General features: G+C 51.3%; 2 protein-coding genes across 4 annotated transcripts in view; one reads left to right on the forward strand and one right to left on the reverse strand.

Annotated features, from left to right (window-relative positions):
* On the reverse strand, positions 1-10,682 carry LOC138829807 (corrinoid adenosyltransferase MMAB). The gene is made up of 9 exons (XM_070026323.1): positions 10,534-10,682; positions 8,581-8,642; positions 5,455-5,548; positions 4,135-4,192; positions 2,949-3,021; positions 2,638-2,735; positions 2,308-2,372; positions 1,122-1,181; positions 1-422 (listed from the first exon to the last, which is right to left on the reverse strand). Exons 1-9 carry the CDS (start codon positions 10,647-10,649, stop codon positions 338-340), a joined length of 711 nt encoding a protein of 236 aa, XP_069882424.1. The 5' UTR covers positions 10,650-10,682; the 3' UTR covers positions 1-337.
* A 260-nt stretch (positions 10,683-10,942) lies between these two features.
* The window catches only part of LOC138829830 (protein FAM222A), a 129,484-nt gene continuing 117,628 nt past the window's right edge, over positions 10,943-22,798 (forward strand). Inside the window, exons 1-8 of one of the 3 annotated variants that reach the window (XM_070026370.1) lie at positions 10,950-11,033; positions 11,278-11,412; positions 12,108-12,199; positions 13,053-13,200; positions 16,461-16,605; positions 18,103-18,258; positions 19,326-19,429; positions 19,948-19,993. In XM_070026370.1, the coding sequence (XP_069882471.1) occupies positions 12,122-12,199; positions 13,053-13,200; positions 16,461-16,605; positions 18,103-18,258; positions 19,326-19,429; positions 19,948-19,993 (677 nt within the window). In that variant the 5' untranslated portion in view covers positions 10,950-11,033; positions 11,278-11,412; positions 12,108-12,121. Of the gene's footprint in view, positions 11,034-11,277; positions 11,413-12,107; positions 12,200-13,052; positions 13,201-16,460; positions 16,606-18,102; positions 18,259-19,325; positions 19,430-19,947; positions 19,994-22,798 lie in introns of all 3 variants that reach the window. The other 2 variants (XM_070026372.1, XM_070026367.1) reach the window with 2 other exon arrangements.

Below are 22,798 nucleotides of genomic sequence, written 5' to 3' on the forward strand. Positions count from 1 at the left end.
TTCTTTCCCACTTTTATTCTTTCTTCTGCTCACCTCCCTTTCCTCTCAGCCATGGCATTGGTGTCTTCTGCAATACTGAGTTGACCCCAGTTCCACAGAGATGCAGGGCAGCCTGGGTAGATACAGGAAGACACAAGGCAGCCCGGGAAAATGCAAGGCAGCCTGGGAAGGCTGGGCAGAAACTTCCCTTGTGGGAAGGGACAGAGGATGAGGCGACCGGGGCCTGCACCCATGGGAGTGAGCTCTTCAGGCCCCAGGAGGGCAAAGGGCAAAAGTCACAGTGGTCACCATGCAGGGCCTGTGAAACCTGTGTCCATCATGGCCCAGTGAGTTAGACTTAGTCCCTCTTCTTGTATATTTTCTCTTGGTTGCCCTCCTTCATGGCTGCATATCTAGCTAGGGTGAAGAGGTAATCGCTGAGCCTGGAGATCAGAGGAGCAAAGAGAAAGATCTGAAATGAGTTAGGTCAGTGGTACCCGGGTCCTGCTTCTGTTAGCCTTTTAGGAGGAATTGTAAACCCCAAGCTCCAGGAGTCTGTGTGAGGAGAGGTGTCAGCAGGTTCGAAACCTTGACACCATCTACATCCCTGAACTCTACCCACTAGATCCAGTAGCACCCCTCAACATCCTTGTGACAATCCAAAATGTGTACAGACACTACTGATGGCCTGGTAGAAGCGTGGGCCTGGAATATTATACTGCCCAGAACCTAGTCCTCCTCCTTCCTCCTGGGAGGAAATTGCTCCACCTGCCCCCCAGGTGCTTGTATGACTCCCCCCAACCCCCTGAGACTGGCTCAGGAGGTCAGACTCCTGGTCACTATCGACATAGCTGGGAAAGCCTTCCTGAGGCGCCCAGGTGCCCTCCCCGAGGGCCTCGGCCTGCCACCCTGTCCTTGTGATTAGCATCGTCTCTGCTGGCTCTGCAGTGGTCTCCCGCCAGGCCTTCACCTCACAGGAAGAGGGCTCAGCTGCCTTCCCCGAGCCTGGCACAGTGCTAGGCACATGTCATACACCTATAAACACATGACAAGTAGGGGGTGATGGGGGGGGGCAGCCCTGGCACTGTTCCCCGGGCCTGTGGCACTGCTGTTAAGTTCCACTGCCACACTCCCACAAGTACCTGTTTAAGAACTTGGCCACGTTTGCATCAGTTTCCCCCGTCTGGACTAAAGGCACCACACTGAGAAAAAGAGGAAACACAGTCAGGCCAACTGTCCCAGCCAGTATTTCCCAACAGGCCGAGGATGGATGGTGTATGAGAGGGGGAGACGAGGGGAGCAGCCTGCTGAACTCCACAGGGCCTGGGGTTCTCCCTGGTGTGATGGAGTGGCCAGCCTCCGGCCTCCAGCCTCCCCAGGCGCTACCTGTCCTAAGCTGTGACTTAGAGCGGCTGTCGAGGGAGAGCTCGGGGGACCACGACAGCTCGTGTCTGCACACCGGAATCACAGACTGAATCTGCCAAGCACCAGCATGTGGCAAGGCCTTGCCGAGCCCTTCATGCGGGACGCTGTCAGAGCCCATGAGAAAATGATCCTCGGGACTGAGGCTCGGGCTTCTCATCCCCATCCAGGCTACACCACGGGCTGGTGGCCAGGGCAGGTGCCTGGCAGGCCTGCCCCATGGGCACCTCATTCCCCTCCATGCACTGGCGCTCTTCATGCAGAAGCAACGTTGCTGCCCATCGCCCTGCTCTGACAGTCTGCCCCAGGGTGGGGCTGGGGCACTGTCTGCCCCTTGGAGGGCTCAGCCCAGCCCTTTAGAGGGCCTTGGTCCTGCTGATGTGGATGACTTTGTAAACAAGCGATGTTTCATTCTTGTGAAGCCCAAGTTCCAAGAACCCAGGACATGCCTGAGGCTCTGTCTGGGCCTAAGAGCTTTGTGTGCAGGACAAAGCCTTCCTGCTACAGAAAACACTCAGGTTGGCTGGGTACTCTGCCATGGGTGACACAGGTGACTCCAGCCACAATGTCACCTCTGGGAGCCCTCTCTCTCTCTCTCTCCCTCCCTCTCTCTCTCTCACTTTTTGTCAGTCGTGGGGCTTGAACTCTGGGCCTGGGCGCTGTCCCTCAGCTCTTCAGCTCAAGGCAAGCGCTCTACCACTTGAGCCACAGCGCCACTTCTGGTTTTCTGAGCGGTTTATTGGAGATAAGAGTCTCATTGACTTTCCTGCCTGAGCTGGCTTTGCACTGCGATCCTCAGATCTCAGCCTCCTGTGTAGCTAGGACGACAGGCGTGAGCCACCAGCACCCGGCTTTGGGAGCCATCTCTTAACTCCTAGAAAGTGGGCTTCTGCTACATGGTCTTACCATCGCTCAGCACGGCGGCACACGGCCCGGCAGAAATGCAGGGCTGCACTGCTCTTGCCTCCAGACTGAAAGAGAAGAAAGCAGGTGCTCATGCTGCACACAGGCTCCTAGAGACCCAGACCCTGCCCCACCACCGGGAGAGTGCTGTCCAGGGCCACTGCCAAGTACATGCACAGGGGGACTCTCCTCCAAAGTGGGCAGCGCTGGGGAGGGGCACGGGGCTGGTGCACAGCTCCTGTTCCTATTAAAGCTAAAGGGTCCAGGGGTTCTGCCTATACACGGGGCCTGTACCCGCTTCCCTTCCCAGGGGAGGATGCTGGGATGACGTACGGGCAGAATAAAAGCTGTGAGAGGGGGCAGCTGGCTGGTGTACTTGTCGATCCACTGCTCCAGCTCTAGGATGCGGCTTGCCTCAAATGTCACCCGCTCTGAGGAGTCAGGACAAGGAAGCTGCCATGAGACCACGCCCACCACGCACAGGAAACGCCCACATCCTTCCTGCTGCCCCGCCCCCCCAACCCAAAGGCTTCTAGCTGCTGGGAGAGTTCCTTCCCTCCCACCCAAGTCAGCCCTGGGGCAGCACCAAAGAGGATGCCCCCACCCCGAGCCCTCTGCACCCCCCAGCAGGGTCAGAGGATTACTTAAGTGGGCCTCCCGAGCCGAGGAGTGCGGCGTGGCCAGGGCAGAGCCTACGTCCTGCAGGGTGCACTGGATCTGGGGAGCGAGAGTGAGAGTGAAGACTATGTGTGGCAGGGGTGGAAAGGGTGCAGTTCCCTACTGGGGGTGTCACTGAGCCCAGGCACTGCTGTCCTGTGAGAACGCCGTGTCTTCACGGCCCACCCAGCCCTGTGGAGGGCACCTGACATGGCTTTCTTGGGTCTGAGGGGGAGAAAAGGCCCCGAGGAACTTTCTCGACTCTGGCACCAGCTCCCTTACATCTGGGCCTTCCTTGTGAGCATCCTTCTCCTCTCGAAACCAACAGCCTTGATTTTCAAACTAGTTATGGCCAGATGTGATCATAAAGCACTGTAAAGTTCTGGAACTCAGACGCTCTGGATATCCTGGAAGGAGCTCCTGGAGCAGAATCGAGCTGGGCTCCCATATGGACTAATTCTATTCTAGTCTATTTTATTTTTGTGCTCGTCCTAGGGCTTGAACTCTGGGCCTGGGCACTGTCCCTGAGCTTTTATGGTCAAGGCTAGCTCTCTACCACTTGAGTCACAGCTCCACTTGCAACTTTCTTGCCCAGGCTGGCTTCAAACAGTGATCCTTTTACCTCAGCCTCCTGAGTAGCTAGGTTTACAGGCGTGAGCCACCCTGTGCCTGTCTGGACCAGTTCTAGACCTGGGTCAGTGCATAGATGGATAGCTTGGGCATACTCCAAAGCATTCTGGGATGGCATCCCTGCAGAGACCCTGCTGCTTCCGGGACCCAGGCCCCTGAGAACAAGCAGGAGTCCTGTGGGCTGAGCTGCCTTTGGGCTCATTCTTTATGGAGGGGAGCTGCCTGTGCCTTGTGGGATGTTTAACCCTGATCTGCATGCATAGATGCCAGTAGCAAGCCCACCCCAGAGGGACAACACACACTGTCCCTCCATACTGCCCAAGACCCCTGGCTGATGACAGCTCTCTTTTACCCTCCCTTCACTTGGCATTGTCCTCAGCCCTCCCCCGTGAAGGATTACTTCTGATCGTCCGCCATGCTGCAGGTGAATGAACAGCTCACGAGGATGACCAGAGGAAGCCACGGTAAGATTACAGCTCAAGTTGTGGTCACCAGTCCCTAGGGATGAAAAACTCCATGGTGGGGTGAGACCATGCTACTTACATTCTCGAGCTCGTTGGCAAAGGCGTGGCCCTTTTCTGTGATCAGTTCCATGGCAAACCTATGAGGAAGAAGAAGAAAGCACAGGCTTCTAATCCAGGCTGTGAGACAAAAGGTCCAAGAGCAGTCACGGGTGTCCTTTTCTCGTAGGCCTGCCATCCGTCCCTGCTAGCAAACTGTGTACCTCTGCTATTGTCTGTCCTGAAAAAAATCTCACCTAGTCTAGCCACCTCTGAGACCTGACAGCACGGCATGAACGTTAGCGTGCTGATGACAATAGCTAACATTACTATTTCTTGAGCAGACCCTGGAAGGAATGGGGTGGGGGGTGGGGGAGACACACACACAGATTTATCTCATTAAATCCTCACAGGAACAGAGATGAGGCTGGAAGGTGGCTCTGTGGTAAAGCGCTTGCCTAGCATGCATGAAGCCCTGGGTTTGATTTCTCAATACCACACGCACAGAAAAAGCTGGAAGTGGTGCTGTAGCTCAAATGATATGAGTGCTAGCCTTGAGCAAAAGAAACTCAGGGACAGTGCTTAGACCCTGAGTTCAAGCCCTGGGACTGGCAAAAAAAACAAACAAACAAAAAAAAGAACAGAGATGAACAGTGTTACCATGACTGTCTGACAGAGTAGCAAACCGAGGTTCAGAGAGGCTGGGTGACTTGTCTGAAGTCACACAGTTCATAGGCAAGAGCATCAGAATTTGAACCCAGTTCATTCCCATACCCCTGGAACCACACAGTTCTTGGTGTGTGCTACCCCCTCCCACCTCACTGGCATCAGGCACTGCCTGGTGAGGTCTGAGCACAGGTCACTCCCTGGGGAGCTTTAAGTGCCAGGCTAAGCTGCTACCAAAGGTAGCAGCCTGGATCTCAGAGGGAAGGCCAAGTGGAACAGAGAAACCATCAGCCTGAGGCAGGCTGGCAGAAGAGCAGGAAATGCACCTTTGGTTTGGGAAGCCATGAGGTTTTGGAGCTGCTCATCATCATAACGTGCCCTGGCCTATCCTGACTAATTTTTGGAGTCACCCTTGTTAAACCTTTACTTATTTACAAGTTAATATATACTGGATGGCATACATATTCACCAGGAAAGTGAGAGGACCAGGGTCAGAGGGGAAGGCAGCTCCCGGGACCATGGAGAGGGACACATGCTGGCTAGAGGGAGCGGGTAAGGCTAGAAGGGAGAGGTGCCTGTGGCCTGCAGCCCTGCCAAGCTGACAGCCTCTGCTTCTGGCCGTCCAACATGGACAACTTCCATTCACTGGTGCCCGATGGTTCAGGCTCAACCTCAAGGCCAATGCAATGTCCCTTACCCAATAGCTGAGCTTAACTCATCTGTAGTTCCCACAGCTTCAAATACTTGGTCGTCCTTGCGTCTCCTTTCTCCTGTAAAGGTGCTTGAAAACCCTGCAGAAAGGCATTTTGTTATTTTTTTTTTTCCCTGATACATTGTGAAAGGAAGGAAGGAGGGAAGGAAGAAAGGAAGGAAGGTAGGTGGGTGTCAGGAACTATCAGAGTAGCTCAAGTAGTTACAGCACCTTCCTAGGAAGTACAAGGCCCTCAGTTCAACCCCCAGTAATGACAGCCCCCCAAACCCCCTTTCAACCTGAAGTATAACATAGAAAGTGCAATGATAAACGCACAAGCTTATGAGATGCATGGACTGAACACACCCCTGTGTTCTGCCTAACCCTAGGTTCAATCTCCAACATTCTCAAAATAAATGCTTACTAAGTGATCCCCTTTACCCCAAAAGAATCCTGTACAAACTAACCTGCTCAGAAAACAAAGTGTGGGGGCCGGGAATGTGGCTTAGTGGTAGAGTGCTTGCCTAGCATGCATAAAGCCCTGGGTTCAATTCCCCAGTACCATATGCACAGGAAAAGCTGGAAGTGGCACTGTGGTTCAAGTGGTAGAGTGCTAGCCTTGAGCAAAAGAAGCTCGCGGACAGTGCCCAAGATCTGAGTTCAAGCCCCAGGACTGGCAATAAAACAACAACAACAAAAACCAAAGCTGTGTGTAGGTTACACATACAGTCAGGATCCTTTTCAGTCTGGGTCATGGTTTGTGGTGCCTGGCACTGTCATGACAGGTCCTGGCCGGACACTCACAGGTAGGCTGTGGTTTTCTTTGAACACAATTTCATAGAAAACCATCAGAGGAGCTGCCCCGTGATAAATCAAGACCAAATGAAACAAGACCAGTGAGTCATCAGGCCTGAGTCCGACACACAGTTCCCTTCCTGCCTAGAGTGAGTAACTGCTGTGGCGTTACCCACTGTGGCTTCAGCAAGGGTCTTTCCTGCAATATACAGAATTAGCCCTGCTTTGGGGCAGTGTCCAAGCCACAGCAAAGCCCTGACTTCCCTGAATCCTGTAAGTCGGGCACCTTCCTACAGAGCCATTCCTGATTCAAGGCTGCGCAATTCAGGGATCCACAGCCAACGGTCCCAACCATGTCTGAGTGCAGATGTCCCTGGAGAGGACAAATAACACTTGTAATTTCTGTGTATGTTGTCTTTTGGTTATCATGGTAATCTATAAATGACTTGAAATTAACTCTTTTGTTTTGCAACAGGGTTTTGTTATGTAGTCCACAGTAGGTTTTTTTAATTTTGTTTTGTTGTGTTTGTTGTTGTTTTGTGCTGGTAGGGGGGCTTGATCGCAGGGCCTAAGTGCTGTCCCTTAGCTTTATTACACATGATTAGTGCTCGACCACTTGAGCCACACCTCCACTTCTGGCTTTTTGGTGGTTAACTAGAGATAAGGGTCTCACAACTTTCCTGCCCAGGCTGGGTTTGAACCACAATCCTCAGATCTCAACCTCCTGAGTAACTATGATTACAGGTGTGAGCCTATAATGTCTAACTTAGCTCAGGGTAGTTTTGAACTTACTAAATAGCCCAGGCTGGCCTGGAATTTGTGACCCTCATGCCTCTGCCTCAGGTGTTGAGATTATAGGTGTGTGCTACCCTACTTCTCCCATTTTTACTTTTTTTTCAGTGTACAGGTCAGTACCTTAATTATCCTCTGCAGATGTTTATACTTTTACTATGTATGTATCTATCAAAAAATATTGCCTAGTAGTGATCGGCATTATTTCCAAAAATGATATCATACTGCTGATATATTCTTCTGTGTCTTTTTCTGTACATTATGTACTGGTATTTTTTTAATTATCAGAGTAATATATGCTCATTATAAAAAGTAATTAATGTGTGTGTGTATGCACATATACAGTTTTGTTTTTTTTGTCAGTCATGGGGCCTGAACTCTGGGCCTGGGCGCTGTCCCTCAGCTCTTCAGCTCAAGGCTAGCGCTCTACCACTTGAGCCACAGTGCCACTTCCGGCTTTTTCTGCTTATGTGGTGCTGAGGAGTTGAACTCAGGGCTTCATGCATGCAAGGCAAGCACTCTACCACTGAGCCACCTTCCCAGCCCCCTACAGTTTTTTTTATCTAAATAGGTTCAGAAGATTTAGATTGTTCTGTAACTTTTTTTTTTTTGTCGGTCCTGGGGCTTGAACTCTGGGTCTGAGTGCTGTCCCTCAGCTCTTCAGCTCAAGGTGAGCGAGCGCTCTACCACTTGAGCTACAGCGCCACTTCCGGTTTTCTGGTGGTTTATTGGAGATAGGAGTCTCACGGTTTCTCCTGCCCAGGCTGGCTTTGAACCGAGATCCTCAGATCTTAGCCTCTTGAGTAGCTAAGATTACAGGCGTGAGCCACCAGCGCCCGGCTACTTTTTTTTTTTTTTTTTTGTCAGTCATGGGGCCTGAACTCTGGGCCTGGGCGCTGTCCCTCAGCTCTTCAGCTCAAGGCTAGCGCCCTACCAGTTGAGCAACAGCACCACTTCCGGCTCTTTTCTGCTTATGTGGTGCTGAGGAATCGAACCCAGGGCCTCATGCATGTGAAGCCAACTTCCCACTGAGCCAACTTCCCAGCCCTGTTCTGTAACTTGTTTTGTCTTCTTTTATGAGGGCACCCTTGCCCCAAGCATGCCAGGTAAGCAAGCCTCTACCACTGAGCTCTGAGCCACACTTACCCCAACCTACCTTCCTTTCCCTTCTTTCTTTCTTCCTCTTTCTTTTTTTTTAGCACTGGAATTGAATTTTCTACCACTTGAGCCATGTCCCCAACTCTTCATTCATTTTTCAGGAAGCCCTTGCTTTTGTTTAGAGCCAGCTTCACACCTCCATCTTCCTATCTCCACTTCCCAAGGAGCTGGGACTACAGGCATGAGTTGCCCCATCTGGGCTTGCAACTTGTTTTATCACTTAATATATTCTAGGCATTGTTCATTTCACCTTCCATTTTTGTGATGCATATTCAGACCCATCATATTGTCTCTAGTGTCTACAAGGAAGCTGGAAGAACTCTAAAATGATGTTTGTTTGTCACCTGCTTTTTTTTTAATTGCATTTTTCATCTGTCCCCACCCTACCTTTGTCTCCTGTTTTGGTGTAAATCTTGGGGATCTTGGGTGTCTTTGAAGAAGGCTGTGGCCTAAGGGGAAGCAGACATGAAGAGACAGTAAGTGGGGATGGCTTATGCAGGGGACCTCCATGAGTGGGTCTCAGCTTGCTGCTTGCAACCTTGATGGTGGCATTTACCCCACACTTCTTGGATGTTAATCTCTTGTTGACACTTTTCTTCTCCAAACCTTCTAGTTGCAAGTTGTCTGTAGGCAAACTCTGTGTCTTGCCCTCATGTCTATCTGCAGCGTAGCTGATGTTGAGCACTGGTCAATGTGAGTGCTCAATAAATATTTGCTGCAAGAAGAGATCAATCACTTCCCATAGCCCTTGCAACATAGTGTATTATAGGCATTCTCCCCTGGAATTAGCCCTGAAATTTTCCCATAACCACAAAGATAGGAGCTACCTCTAACTTCAGGACTGCTGTGCCTCATCTTCTGAGGTCACCCAGGGAGGAAGAGGCAGTGCTGAAATTTATGACCAAAAATGTCCCACTTCAGACCCCAAACTGTGACCTCTTTCCTCCTCTAACTCTTACCTCTAAACCTTTCAACTGGGACTTTTTGTTGTTGTTGGTGGTGGTGGTTGTAGGGCTTGAACTCTGGGCCTGGGCAGTATCCCTAATCTCTTCAGCTTAAGGCAAGCACTCTGCCACTTGAGTCATAGCTCCACTTCCTCAATTCTGACTCTTTACCACCAAGTCAGGGCCAGAAAACCAGGCCACTTCCATTCTACAAGGCTTTGAGTGCATTCAGCAATTAAAAACAACAACAATAACAACAAAACCAGAAACAGAAACAAAACAAAAACTGACCCAGGCTCTGGCAACTCACACCTGTAATCCTAGCTCCTTAGGAGGCTGAGATCTAAGGATCGCATTAGAAATACAGTCCAGGCAGAAAAGTCCCTGTGAGGCTCTTATGTCCAATTAACCACTCAAAAACTGGAAATGGAACTGTGGCTCAAAGTGGTAGAGTGCTAGCCTTGATCAAAGGAGCTAAGCAACAGCACCCAAGCCCTGAGTTCAAGCCCCATGCTAGACAAAAACAAAACAACAACAAAAACCACCCAAATGGAAAAATACAGGATTTGAATACTGGCATTTTTACCAAAAAAAGTTTTAATTTTTAAATGCTGTGGTACTGAGGTTTGAACCAGAGCCTTGTAATTGCTACGATGGGGCTAGTGGTTTTAACCATTGAGCCCAGCTTTTTGCTGGTTATTTTGGAGATGAAATCTTGCAGACTTCTGCCCAACTGGTCTTAAACAGTAGTCCTCTCCATAGTAGCCTCCTAAATAGCTAGGATTATAGTTGTGAGCCACCAACACCTATTAAAACTTATTTACAGTGCTGGGCATTATCCACAACCCCCTCCCCTGGGCCTGCTAGGCAAATGCTCTGTCACTGAGCAACATCTCCCTCCCCCCCCCCCAAAAAAGGTAACATCCCCTTGTCCTCCAACTCACCCCCCCTCCAAATTGGCATTTCCAAATAGCAACCTATAACTTGAATAAATAGCTCTAAATGGTCATGTGACATTGCAAAGTTAATTCAAAGAGTTAAATTAAGGGGTACAAAATATATGGACTCGTTATTAATTCAGGGTAGACTACAGGGCTTGAGGTGTGAGGCCCAAGTTCCAGAGAAGATGCCGTAAACCTTCTTTCCATCACGTTGGAGTATGTGTGAATAGCATCCACTGTTCTAGGGAAGGTTTACTATTTAGAGCCCGAGTCGCAGGCTCCCCTGTCCCGCAGAGGCTGTGCCCTGCCCGGGCTGCGCGTGTGCAAATAAAATCCTGATCTCCGGCTTCCACGATGCCCGCGGTGACGTCAGAGCACAGAGGGGACGTCACCAGTGTGACAGTACCGGAACTCACGGCAGGTGTTCTCCAGTTCCCTCCCGGCCACATACTCACCCGTCCCCGTCTTCCTCGCCCTGAGGGGCGCGGCTCCGGAAACGGGGACATAGTAACCTACTAGCGCCAAGGTACCCGCGCAGGCCAAGGCGGCCCCCCAGGCCCCACACAGCCATGCGATGGGCGGCGCGTCGGGGATTGACCCCGCGGGGCCTCCGTCTAAGACCCCAGCGTGGCTCCACCCTCCATTGGCCGCGCCACCGCTCCGTTCTCCTTTTCCATTGGTTCGTGGCTCTCGCACCAGGGCGGGACACTCCCAGAGACTTGTTTACCATTGGCTCAAGGGAGGGGGTGGGAAAAATAATTCCCTGACGGCTTTTCTGCGATGCCTACTGGCCAATACTTCGGCCAATCGGGAAAGAGATTCCCGGCTCGCGGGCTCTGATTGGCTAGACGGAAGGACCAGGTTTCCTCCCACAGGGCATGGGAGCCGGGGCATGGTGGAGCCCGCGCACAGTACGAGCTCGGGTTTCGGCGCGGAGGGCTGGCTGCGGCGGCAGGTGAGGGGCCTGGCTGGTGGGACGGGGTGGCGCGTGGTCCAAGACGCAGGACGACTCCGGGTCAAGGCTTCCGGGCTTCTCTGACTTAGTTTCCTCAGCCCTGGGGATGCGTCCTGTGGGGGGTCGGGGACCTCAAACCTGACAGATCCTGAAGAAGCCGGGGTCACAGTCGTCTGAAACTTGGGGGTCGGAAATCTTGCATTATTGATAAGAATGTAAAATGCACACACTCCCCAACCCGCAGAGCCAGGAGTCGGTGGCTCACGCCTGTCATCCTAGCCACTCAGGAGGCTGAATTCTGAGGATCGAGGTTCGAAGCCAGTCTGGGCAGGAAAGTCCGTGAGACTCGTATCTCCAATTAACCACTAGAAAACCGGAGGTGAGCCTGTGGTACAACGTGGCAGAGCCATGGCCCTGAACAACAACAACAAAGCTCAAGGACAGCACTCAGGCCATAAGTTCAAGCCCCAGGGCTGACACAGAAAAAGTGTGCAAAATAGATGTTATCAGATGGCTCCTCAACCCTGTTTATAGCTACGACACATTGGAAACAGCTCCAGTGTCCAGTAAATAGTTCTTTCTGGTCCCTGGTTTCATGTAAACCTCTCCCTCCCCGATTCCTCTCACTATCAAACACAAGGCCTTGATGTCCCTAAGCAAGGACTTAACTGTTAAGCTACACATCCAACCTCCAGGTAAACTTCTGCTTCTACTAACGGTGGTTATAAAAAGCAGAAACCAATAGTAGACCCAGTATTAACCAAGTGATTTACAATGTGCCAGATAATGCTGTTTTTCTTGCATTCATTTAACCTTCCTAACAATCCATTACTATAGGGAACTACATAATGTGTGGGAAAACAGGCCCATGGTCATTCAGTTGAAGAATATGAACCCAGATCTTTCTCATTTATCCAGTTGGCTGTCATACTGAGCTCATACTGAGCACACTGCCTTTCTGGTACATAGCAAATGTGAGGTGGGAGACGCTTGAGCTGGGATTTGTCTAGGATCTTCTCACGTTGGTGTTCACATCTAGTGACCTTTGTTCCTCATTCTGGTTTTCTCTTTCAGGATTCCCAAAAGCCATGTTGTCAGAAGATTTGCTGGTGTCTGCTCCTGGGAAAGTCATCCTTCATGGAGAACATGCTGTGGTGCATGGCAAGGTAAAAAGCCTCTAGGACCTTCAAGGATTGGGTACTCCTCCCTAACACTAATCTTGCAAGAAGATACATCCGGAGGAGTAATCAAGGCAAAATGCCCCATCTCCCCAGCCATTCAACGAAAGATGTCTCTACCAATGAAGAACTACTCTGGCCTCACTCATTGAGATAGCAAAAAGATGAAAGCCCTACACATGGAATAAAATCACCTAGGTGGAACGAAAATGGGTTTGCAGAATGAGATCTGGAACATTTGATGTTTGTTTATTTTTGTGCTAGTACTGAGGCTTGAACTCAGGGCCTGGGCTCTGTTCCTAAGCTCTTTTGTTCAAGGCTAGTGCACTACTACTTGAGCCATTTTGCAGCTTTTGCTGGATATATTTGGAGGAGATAAGAGTATCATAAACTTTCTTGTCTCAACTGGATGCTCAGATCTCAGCCTCCTGAGTAGCTAGGATTACAAGCATGAGCTACAGGTGCATGGCTTCACTCAGTGTTTTAGAAGTTACAATGATGCCAGCAAAAGAGGCTGACATATTCATTATCTTAATCCTAAAGCCACAGAAGATACATCCTTTTGTTATCCTGTTTTACAAATAGCCTACAGAAGCTGTGGTTTAGGAGAGAACTAGTAACTTGACCAAGCTCTCTGCACTTTGGTAGAGCTAGGAGTGAGCCCAAGTCTGTTCCAGCTTAAGTTCATGCTTTTTCCACTTCACCTCAGCTGCCTTCTTTATATTCTTCATTCAGATTCTGTTTTGACAATGTAACAGTGAAAAGCATGGTCTTGAGAGACATTGGCCTGAGTAGAAGCATTCGCCCTCACTCTGGCTGACTGCCTTCACCCTTTCTACAGGTAGCACTGGCAGCTGCCTTGAACTTGAGAACGTTCCTGCGGCTTCAACCACAGAGCAATGGGAAAGTCAGCCTCAGTTTACCCAACATTGGTATCAAACAGGCCTGGGATGTGTCCAGGCTTCAGTTGATGGACACGAGCTTTTTAGGTAAGTTCTGGGAGGAGAAAAGAGGTGTAGAAGGAGCCTGGGCCCTGAAGAAATGGAGGCACAGGGCAGCTGGGTTATTTTGAGTGGTCCCCAAGGAAGACAGAAGCCAGCTATTTCAGGGAGAGGGCAAGGTGTTCTATCCTGACTATGAAATTTCATATTGTGTTTTAATTTTAAACTGTGAAACTGCATTAGGTCTCTGTCAACCATTGTCGACAGATCATCAGGGCCTCTTGTTAGGTATGATATGGCCAGGGATCAGGGGCTCACAACTACGATCCTAGCTACTTAGGAGCTAAGATCTGAGGATTGTAATTCAAAGCCAGCCTAGGAAGGAAAAATCTGTGAGACTCTTATTTCCAATAAACTACCAAAAAAAAGCCAGAAGTGGAGCTTTGGCTCAAATAGTAGAGTGCTAACCTTGAGCAAGAACAGCTCAGAGAAAGCTGAGTTCAAGACCCAAGACCAGCACAAACAAACAAAAATGCATGCACACTGATGTTTTAAGCCTGAATAAATGCATAATAAAAGTTTGGCGGCATAGACATCAAACTGACTGTGGTAATTCATTCCTCTTGGCAGATCCCAGAGCTGGGGAATAGACAAAAAGTCTTACCCTCTTGAATGCCATGGCTTTTAGCAAGGAAAATGAATGCACTGACATTTTACATAGTTAGAAATTTTGGGCTAGGAATGTGGCTTAGTGGTAGAGTGTTTGCCTAGCATGCATGAAGTCCCAGGTTTGATTCCTCAGTACCACATAAACAGGAAATGGCAGAAGAGGCTCTGTGGCTCAAGTGGTAAAGTGCTAGCCTTGAGGAAGAGAAGTTCAAGGACAGTGCCCAGGCCCTGAGTTCAAGCCCCAGGACTGGCAAAAAAGAAAGAGAAAGAAAGAAAGAAAGAAAATAAAATTATTAGCTGGGCACTGGTGGCTCATGCCTGTCATCCTAGCTACTCAGGAGACAGATCTGGGCTCTTCAGGCAGCCCAGGGAAAAAAATTGGTGAGACTCCATCTCTAATTAACCAACAAAAACTAGCTGGAGGAGTGGCTCAAATGGCAGAGTGCCATTTGGTGTTAATCCTTCTGGACTGTTTTCTGCAAGTAGATAGAGTGGTTAAGCTAGGATGAGCCCTTGCTCTTTTAAGATCATACAAGTGGTTTTTCTTCCATGAGTCAGGACTGTCCATGTCTGTTTGGGGTTTGGGCCTCTGGACTACTCCTGCTGGCATAGAAGAGCAGGCCGGTGATCTTCAGGCAGCCAAGTCTCGAGTGCCCCAGAGCTGGGGGGCAGGGAGATTCTCCACAATCTGCTGTCCCTGTCTAGGCTGATGCCTTATTAAGGGCCTCAGCATTCCTCAGCAGGCCTGGGGCAAGTGTGAGCAAGTTCTAGAGAGAACATTCAAACATCATCTGAGCTTCAGACACCTGCCTCTCCCTGAAGATTAAATAGAGGTGGCAGTCTTCAGGCTGAGAGGATAGCCCAGGAGTAGAAATCTGGCTTTTATTCCCAGTTTGGGGAGTTCAGAAAAAAAAATCTTCATTTTATGTATTTATTTTTTGTTTATATGGTACCAAGGAATCGAACCTAGGGCTTCATGCATGCTGGACAAGCACTCCACCACCAAGCCATATTCTCAGCCTGAAAGTCTTTGCTTTAGAGTGACTGTCTTCAACCTGTCACACCTTGGGATCACCTGGCGAGGGTTTTATTGTTTTTAACTGATGCAGATGGATTCCTACCCCTCTCCTGTTGACCGTGGTGGGGCTGAGAGGGACGAAATGTGTGTGTATTTTGAAAGGAGTTGCCTGGTGATTCCAGGGACTGCGGCAAGCAAGAGCCAGCCAGGGCACCTGACATTGCCTCTGGCTGTGCTAAGCGCCCTCCCACGCCCTCCACTGTGACCACAAAGTTCCCTGAGAACCAGCTGCTGCTTTCATTAAGTAGACTGAGGCCAAAGTCAGGCAGCCATGAGCATTCTTGACTCTCTGGTGTCCTGCTAGGCCCTGTGAACAGGAGCATGCTGTCTGGCTGAGGGTTGCTGTAAGGGGTCTAGTAGGATCGATTAGGTGGCAGGACGTAATAAGGCTTGATCATCTGCTTCTGGTAGGTGATAAAAGGAACTTGAGGCTTCTGGGTACAGGTTGTCTCCTAGGTTGTGAGCACTTACCCTCCCTTCCTAACCACGGAGAATTAGGCTGGGCTGAGGGCCAAGTGTGAGTACTAAAGAATTCTCCAGCCTTCCCTGGAAATTCTCAGATCCAAAGCCCATTCCGTCTCCATCATGGAGCTCGGTGATGGCTTGGTTTTCCTTACAATTCAGTGGCTTGGCCATCTTGAATGTAAGTTACCTTTCAAACTCTCAATACCCATTTCTGAACATCCAGTAAATGCCCTGATGTTTCCTAATGCATCTACATACACCCAGCTCCACTTCTCTGTGTCTGATGGACTTGACCTGCGGCTCAGGGAGTGATCTGTAAAGGGAAGCTAGGCCAACTTGCTTAGCGTCCTCCAGGCCCCAGGGGAAAGAGGCCTAGGCCCTTACATGTTACTGAGGAAACCTACTGCCTGGTTTTTCTCTCCTGCAATATTTCTCTCCCCCTGCTTGCAATTGTTTGTTCCTTTGTGTCTTTCGCTAGCAGTATTGCAGATGGAGCCCAAGGTCCGTGCATACAACTAGGCAAGTGCTCTACCACTGGGGCTGCACCTCCAGCTCTTTTGTTTTTATTTTGTTTTGCTGACCAAATTCCATAACTCCATAATCCTCCTGCCTCTCCCTGGCCTGGTAGCTAGGATTAGAGGCCGGGCGCTGGGGTGAGAGGCCTTCACCACCGCACCTGGCTTGGTTCATTGTCTGGTTTTATACCTTGGAAGGTGAAACCAGGTCTTTGAGGAATGGAGCTGGCATTCACTTCATGGAGGGCGAGGGAGTTTAAATCACTATGAATTGTGCCCTTACTATGGCCAGGAGCTGTGCTGAGAATTGCACACATTTAACTTTATCTTCATGGCAGCCCCGTGTAGAAGTGCTGTTACTCTTGTTGAGCCAAGAAACAAGTTTAGAGAGGGTGGGCCACAGGCTCAGGCCACGTGAGCAGCAAAGTGGCACAAACCCAAGTGTGCCCACTGACCGTGTAGACTTGGCTGTGGAGCTTGGACCGGAAGTTGACGTCCATCCACATTGCGATTCCATTGCCTGCTCGTTCTGTGTTCTGTGTTTGATCACCCCCATGTATGCTTGTTTGCCTGTGTGACAGAGCAAGATGACTTCATAGCACCCTCCCCGGAGCAAATGGAGAAGCTAAAGGAGGCAGCGGGCGTCCCTGAGGACCACAGCACCACCGAGCTCCTGGCCCTGCTGGCCTTCCTGTACTTATATCTGGCCATCTGCCGGAAGCAGAGGTGGGTGTGTGGTCTACAGGAGCAGAGGGAGGGATACCCCCCCATCACTGCTGCTGGGGCCCCCTAAATTCTCTAGTGTCCTCATTGTGTGCCAGGCAACCTGGGAGAGAAGACCCTGGAGGCTGTTCAGCCAGGGAGCCAGAATTGCTGGGCATCAGCCAGCACTGACATCCAAACCCCACACCTCCTCCTCTGCTTGCTTCAGTTCAGTGGCACAAAAAAAGCCACGTTCTATCCACAGATCCACGGGTGGCTGCTCCCTGGCATGGCTGTAGTATCTGCATCTCACTCCTAAAGAGTTCTAAGAGAGAGAGAGAAAATCTTCAAGTCTGCCTGAGCACTAGTGACTCATGCCTGTAATCCTAGCTACTTAGGAGGCTGAGATCTGAGGATCACAGTTCATAGCCAGCCCAGGCAGAAATGTCTGTGATACTCCATCTCCAATTAACCAGCAAAAAAAGCTTCACTGGAGATGTGGCTCAAGTTACAAGTGATACAAGTTTAAGCCTGTTACTAGAATGGGGATAAAGAAATCAGGATAGTATGGGAGATTATATACATACACACACACACACTATACACACACACACACTATACACACACACACACTATACATACACACACACGCACGCACACACACACACACGCCACTCCTGGGGCTTGAAACTCAGGAGCGGGGCATGTCCCCTGAACAATTTTTTTGCTTATGGCTGGTGGTTTCCACCACTTGAGCCACAGCTCCACTTCCAGCTTTTTTGGCTGTAATCTTCAGATCTCAGCCTCCTGAGTAGCTAGAATTATAGATGTGAGGCACTGGTGCCTGGGAGCTGTGTGTGTTTTGAAAAAGGCACACTCGCTATCGTCATTTTTAGAATGTGAGAATAGTTGGAAAAAATAGGACAAACCTTATTTCAAATGACCTACCCTGAAGTTTGACAGGGTTCACTTAGGGGGAAATATACAGGAGACCATATGACCTTGAACTTCCTAGGATGAGTTTGCAGATGCTGGGAACACTGATGGGAACACACACCTGGCAAATATCACTAGAAGAGGAGCTGCTAGGGCAGCCAGGAATGACCCTCCCTTGGACGGTATAGCAAAGTATCTTAGTGGAAGTGGTGTTTGATAAGAGTCCTGAAAGATGGGTAGGGGGTTGTCTGGTTGTCCAAGGTCATCTAGGCCTAAAGGCAGCCAGTGCTAGGAAGAAAATGTAGGGCAGCAGGCCAGATGTTAGAAGAGAGGTTGATGGTCCGCCCAGAGCTTTCAGGAAGCACTAGGGCTGTCAGTGGAGGGATTTCAAGGAACCCGTGCCCAGTTCTCATGGTCTGATTGAAGTTCCTGCCATCCTCAAGGGATGGCTTTGGAGTTCACAGAACTGTGACAGATCCTCTGAGCTACTGCCCCTGTCCGCCCTGTCCAGTCCTGGTCCCGGGCTTCCATGCTCGCGCCTCCCCGGCCTTGGAGAGTCATGCTCTATGCCCTGTTGTGTTTCAGGGTTCTGCCAAGCCTGGACATTGTGGTGTGGTCGGAGTTGCCCACTGGGGCAGGTTTGGGCTCCAGTGCTGCCTACTCGGTGTGTATGGCAGCTGCCCTTCTGACGGCATGTGAGGAGATCTCAAACCCGCTGAGGGACGGAGAACGCGTCGGCAGGTAATCATTGTCCTTCCTGGATATGAGAATTCTCTTGCTTGGGACCTCACCACCCCCCCCCCCCACTGTCAGGTGAGGGTTATTACAGCGGCCATGAAGAAGCTGAGGCTGAGAAGCATCATGGTTGGTGCAGGCTGCACAGCTAGTGTTGGCCGTGTGGGATTCGAACCCAGAGCCAAGCCCTTCCTCTCCTGAGAGCATTCACTTCTTTGCCACCTTCTTCTCGCTCCCGATCCTTGGCTGACTGGGTTCAAGGGCCAGCCTTGTGGTAGGAAGCACTTGAGTCGGATAGAGATGGCAGCAAGTGAAATGGACTCTCCTGGCTTTACAGCGTTTGGCCACGACACTCCTGTGGCCCCTCTGCCTGGCAATGAGCTTGCCTCCTATGGGTTGTGCCAGATGTTAAGTGTTGCCGGGCCCTGGTGGCTCACACCTGTAATCCTAGCTACTCAGGAGGCTGAGATCTGAGGATCATGGGTCAAAGGCTGCGAGACTCTCTATCTCCAATAAACCACCAGAAAAAAAAAAGTGGTGTGGTGGCTCAAAGTGGTAGAGCACTAGCTTGGAGCAGAAGAGCTCAGGGACAGCATCCAGGCCCCGAGTTCAAGCCCCATGACCAATAACAATAACAACAACAAAAAGGAACAACGTCATGTTCTCTGCCTGAGCTTGCTTTGAATTGAGTTTCCCTCCTCCAGCACGGAAGCCCTGTGGTTTTCTGTTTGCTTGGCCCTACTAGGTGTCCACTGGCATGTCTGTCACATTCAGTAATTCCTTTCCTCATGTGTAAGTTGAAGCATGGTCAAGCCCCAAGCTGCCTTGATTCCACCCTGGAGCCCCGCAGACCAGAGACCGCTGGTGTTTCTGCCATGTAAGGCCAGGACTTGGCAGGGGTGAGGTGCAGGCTGCTCTCGGTCCTAGCATAAAACACAACTCTTCATTCTCCGTTGTTCTTGCTGGGGTTGTGGGCCTGTGCCCTTTGACCTCAGGCCTCCACCAGGCGGAGTCCGCACCTGCTGGCCTCCACTCACCACCGTGATAAAGCCGTGTTTGTTTCCTGTCTCCAGGTGGGCCGAGGCGGATCTGGAGTTAATTAACAAGTGGGCCTTTCAGGGGGAGAGAGTGATCCACGGGAACCCCTCCGGGGTGGACAACGCGGTCAGCACCTGGGGTAGGGCTGAATTTCTCCTTTGTCTTCTTTTCCGAAATCTTAGTTCATTGTGTACACTGCCCTGTTGGCTGGGGACAAGTAGAACCAGCAGATGCTGAGCAAAAGAGCATTTTCCTGGCTGGGGAGAGGAAGAGAGATCGAGGCTCTGTTTCAGCCTCGGTGACTCCTTCCCCTGGGGTGGTGGGGGAGGAGGGAAAATTCTGGGGATCAAAGCCTTGGGGAGAACTCCTGGGGGAGTCAGTCTAGCTGTAGCCTCCCCTCTGGGGGGGGGGCAGGACCCGGACCCCCAACCTCAACCTGGGGCCTGGTGGAATGCAATTGGGCTGCCCGTAGGGTGGGAAGGGAGCCGGGAACCGGGCCCGGGGAGAGCCTTGGTGCCTCCCGGGCATTTCACAGGTGAGGCTGGGACGGACACTCAAGTTGTCCATCCTGTTCCGACTCCAGCACACATCCACCGTCTCTCCCAGGAGGCCAGCATCACCTTCCACCCAGCTCTGACTACTTGCTTTTCCCTTCAGGAGGAGCGCTACACTACCAGCAAGGGAAGATGGCGGCCTTGCAGAGGTATCTCGGCTCTGCCCTCCCTTCCAGGGCCAGTGCTGTGCCTTCTCCAAGTCACACCTGCGCCCAGTGGTTCTGGGGGGGTTTAGGGGGAAGATGGGGTCCCCCCTCCCAGCTGGGACTGCTCTCCTTCCTTCCCTCCCCTTTTCTCTGAGATGAGAGGGGAAAGTGGTGCGCCGCCGTCCCCTCAGAGCAGATGGTCTGCTCAGCCGTTTAGGCGGCCATGTTTCTCTTCATTAGGAAACATGAGCTGCAGTTGTCCGCTGTCCCTATGGACGCATCTTAGGGCCCAGGGACGCCTAGATGCCTCTTAAATGTTTCTCAGAGCTCCTGGTGGGGGCGGGTCAGAGAGAAGGACAGAGAGGCCACTGGGCCACCACAGGCATGAGGGCGTGCAAGGCTGAGACCAGGCTGGAGCTCACTTGTGGGGACATTTGCCAACTGTCCTCCTGCTGATGTGTCTCTCCACTCTTCCCCAGGGAGTTGCTGGAATGACGCACATGCGTATTGACTTTCAGCATCCTCTGTTCCGTTCACACCACCGTGGAGAGGTCGGGGGTGGGATTAAATCTATGGGGAGCTGGGGGCCCGGGCCATTTTGGCTATTTCAGGTCAGGCGATGGTTTGCCCCAGGGTGCCTCACCTGGCTGGGGTCTCTCAGTGTCTGGAAGATGCCTTCATCGCCCACGATGGTCTTCCTGGATAGGCCGAAGGTCCTGGACCACGGCCTTTGCCCAGTGGGTTAAATCCTTGGGCCCCGGTTTTGCTCACCCCTCCTTATCCATTGCCTAAAGCTGTGGTGACTTTCTATCAAACTGTGGGCTTCCACAAGCTAAGCCTGCCCTTCTGGAGTTCTGTAGCCAGGACTCCACCTCTGCTTGTTGACCTTTGCATCTAGATCATTCTTTGGGGTGAGACAGGTAACTGTCCCAATATCTCGCTATTCACTAGTTCCCAGTAGTACCCTTGGGTTGTGACAACCAAAAATGACCCCTCAAACTGGGTAGCATGGCTCAAACCTCCACTCCTAGCTACCTGGAAGATGGAAATCAGGGGAGTAAAAGTTTGAGGCCAGCCCTGGTATAAAAATCATGAGAGTCTGCCGGGCGCTGGTGGCTCACGCCTGTAATCCTAGCTACTCAGGAGGCTGAGATCTGAGGATCGCGGTTCAAAGCCAGCCCGGGCAGGAGAGACCGTGAGACTCCTATCTCCAATAAACCACCAGAAAACCGGAAGTGGCGCTGTAGCTCAAGTGGTAGAGCGCTCGCTCACCTTGAGCTGAAGAGCTGAGGGACAGCGCCCAGGCCCGGAGTTCAAGCCCCATGACAGACAAAAAAAAAAAAAAAATCATGAGAGTCCATCTCACGCAATGGCTGGGTATAGTGGTGAGTACCTGCTATCCCAGCCCTGGGGGAAACGCAAGTCCCTACCCGCAAAAATAACCAGTGCAGGGGCTGGGAAGGTGGCTCAGTGGTAGAGTGCTTGCCTTGCGTGCATGAGGCCCTGGGTTCAATTCCTCAGCACCACATAAGCAGAAAAAAGCTGGAAGTGGTGCTGTGGCTCAAGTGGTAGAGCACTAGCCTTGAGCTGAAGAGCTGAGGGACAGCGCCCAGGCCCAGAGTTCGGGCCCCACGACTGGCAAAAAAAAAAAAAAAGAAAAATAACCAGTGCAAAATGAAGGTGTGTCTCAATGGTAGTGTGCATCTCTGCCTTGCGAGTGTGAGGCCCTGGGTTCAATCCTCAGCACTGGGGGAGGAAGGGGAAATAATCTCCTGACATCCCCTTGTGTCCCCTGCAGGGACAGCCAGCTTTGATGCCAACCCCTACTCTACCCAGGAAGGAAGTAGAGCATTTAGGAGCAGGGAGCTACTTCCTCAGGCCATCTGCCCCAGACACAAGCAGGGGCAAGGAGGGCAGAAGGCTCAGAAGGGGGCCTGTGCCTGGCCTGTTGGCAGCGATAGAGCTGTGGAGATGGTGGAACAGGCTGTCAGGACTCTAGAGCTGGGGTGGATGGCAGTGAGGGCATCACATGTCTACCTGCACTTGTGGGCCACCCTGCATTGCTTTCCTCCAGGATCTCAGGCACAGCTCCAAGCCTTGGGCCAGGCCCTGCACGTGGAGGCCAGCTCCAAGTGGGCAGAGTACAGGGAATCAGAAGAGGAGCAAGGGAGGGGCTATGGTAGTCTGTGGTAGGGCCTAAGGGCCTGAATTTGAGACCAGCCCAGTCGGTGGTGAGGCTTGAACCTGGGCCTAGGCGCTGTCCCTGAGCTCTTCAGCTCAAGGCTAGCACTCTACCACTTGAGCCACAGCGCCACTTCCAGTTTTCTGGTAGTTAATTGGAGATAAGAGTCTTACACTTTTCTGCCTGAGCTGGCTTTGAACCATGATCCGAAGATCTCAGCCTCCTGAGTAGCTAGGATTACAGGTGTGAGCCATCAGTGTCTGGCTTCACTTCCGGCTTTTTGGTGGTTAATTGGAGATAAAAGTATCACAGACTTTCCTGCCCAGGCTGGCTTCAGACTGTGATTCTCTGATCTCAGCCTCCTGAATAGCTAGGATGACAAGTGTGAGCCACCAGAAGCTGGCTTTATATTTCTGTTTCTCTTGTGCTGGGGATGAAATCCAGGATCTAGCTCATACTCGGCAAGCACTCTACCACTGAGCCACTAGCCCTCCACAAAAATTACTGAGCATCTGTTATGTGGGCAACTCAGCAGGGAATGAAAGTTCTGGAGCTGGGCATGGATGGCTCACACCTATGGTCCTAGCTACTCAAGAGGCTGGGATCTGAGGATTGTGATTTGAAGC

Source organism: Dipodomys merriami, unplaced genomic scaffold (genome assembly GCF_024711535.1).
Source record: "Dipodomys merriami isolate MVZ:Mamm:240054 unplaced genomic scaffold, mDipMer1.0.p SCAF_177, whole genome shotgun sequence".
In the NCBI taxonomy this organism is placed as follows: Eukaryota; Metazoa; Chordata; class Mammalia; order Rodentia; family Heteromyidae; genus Dipodomys; species Dipodomys merriami.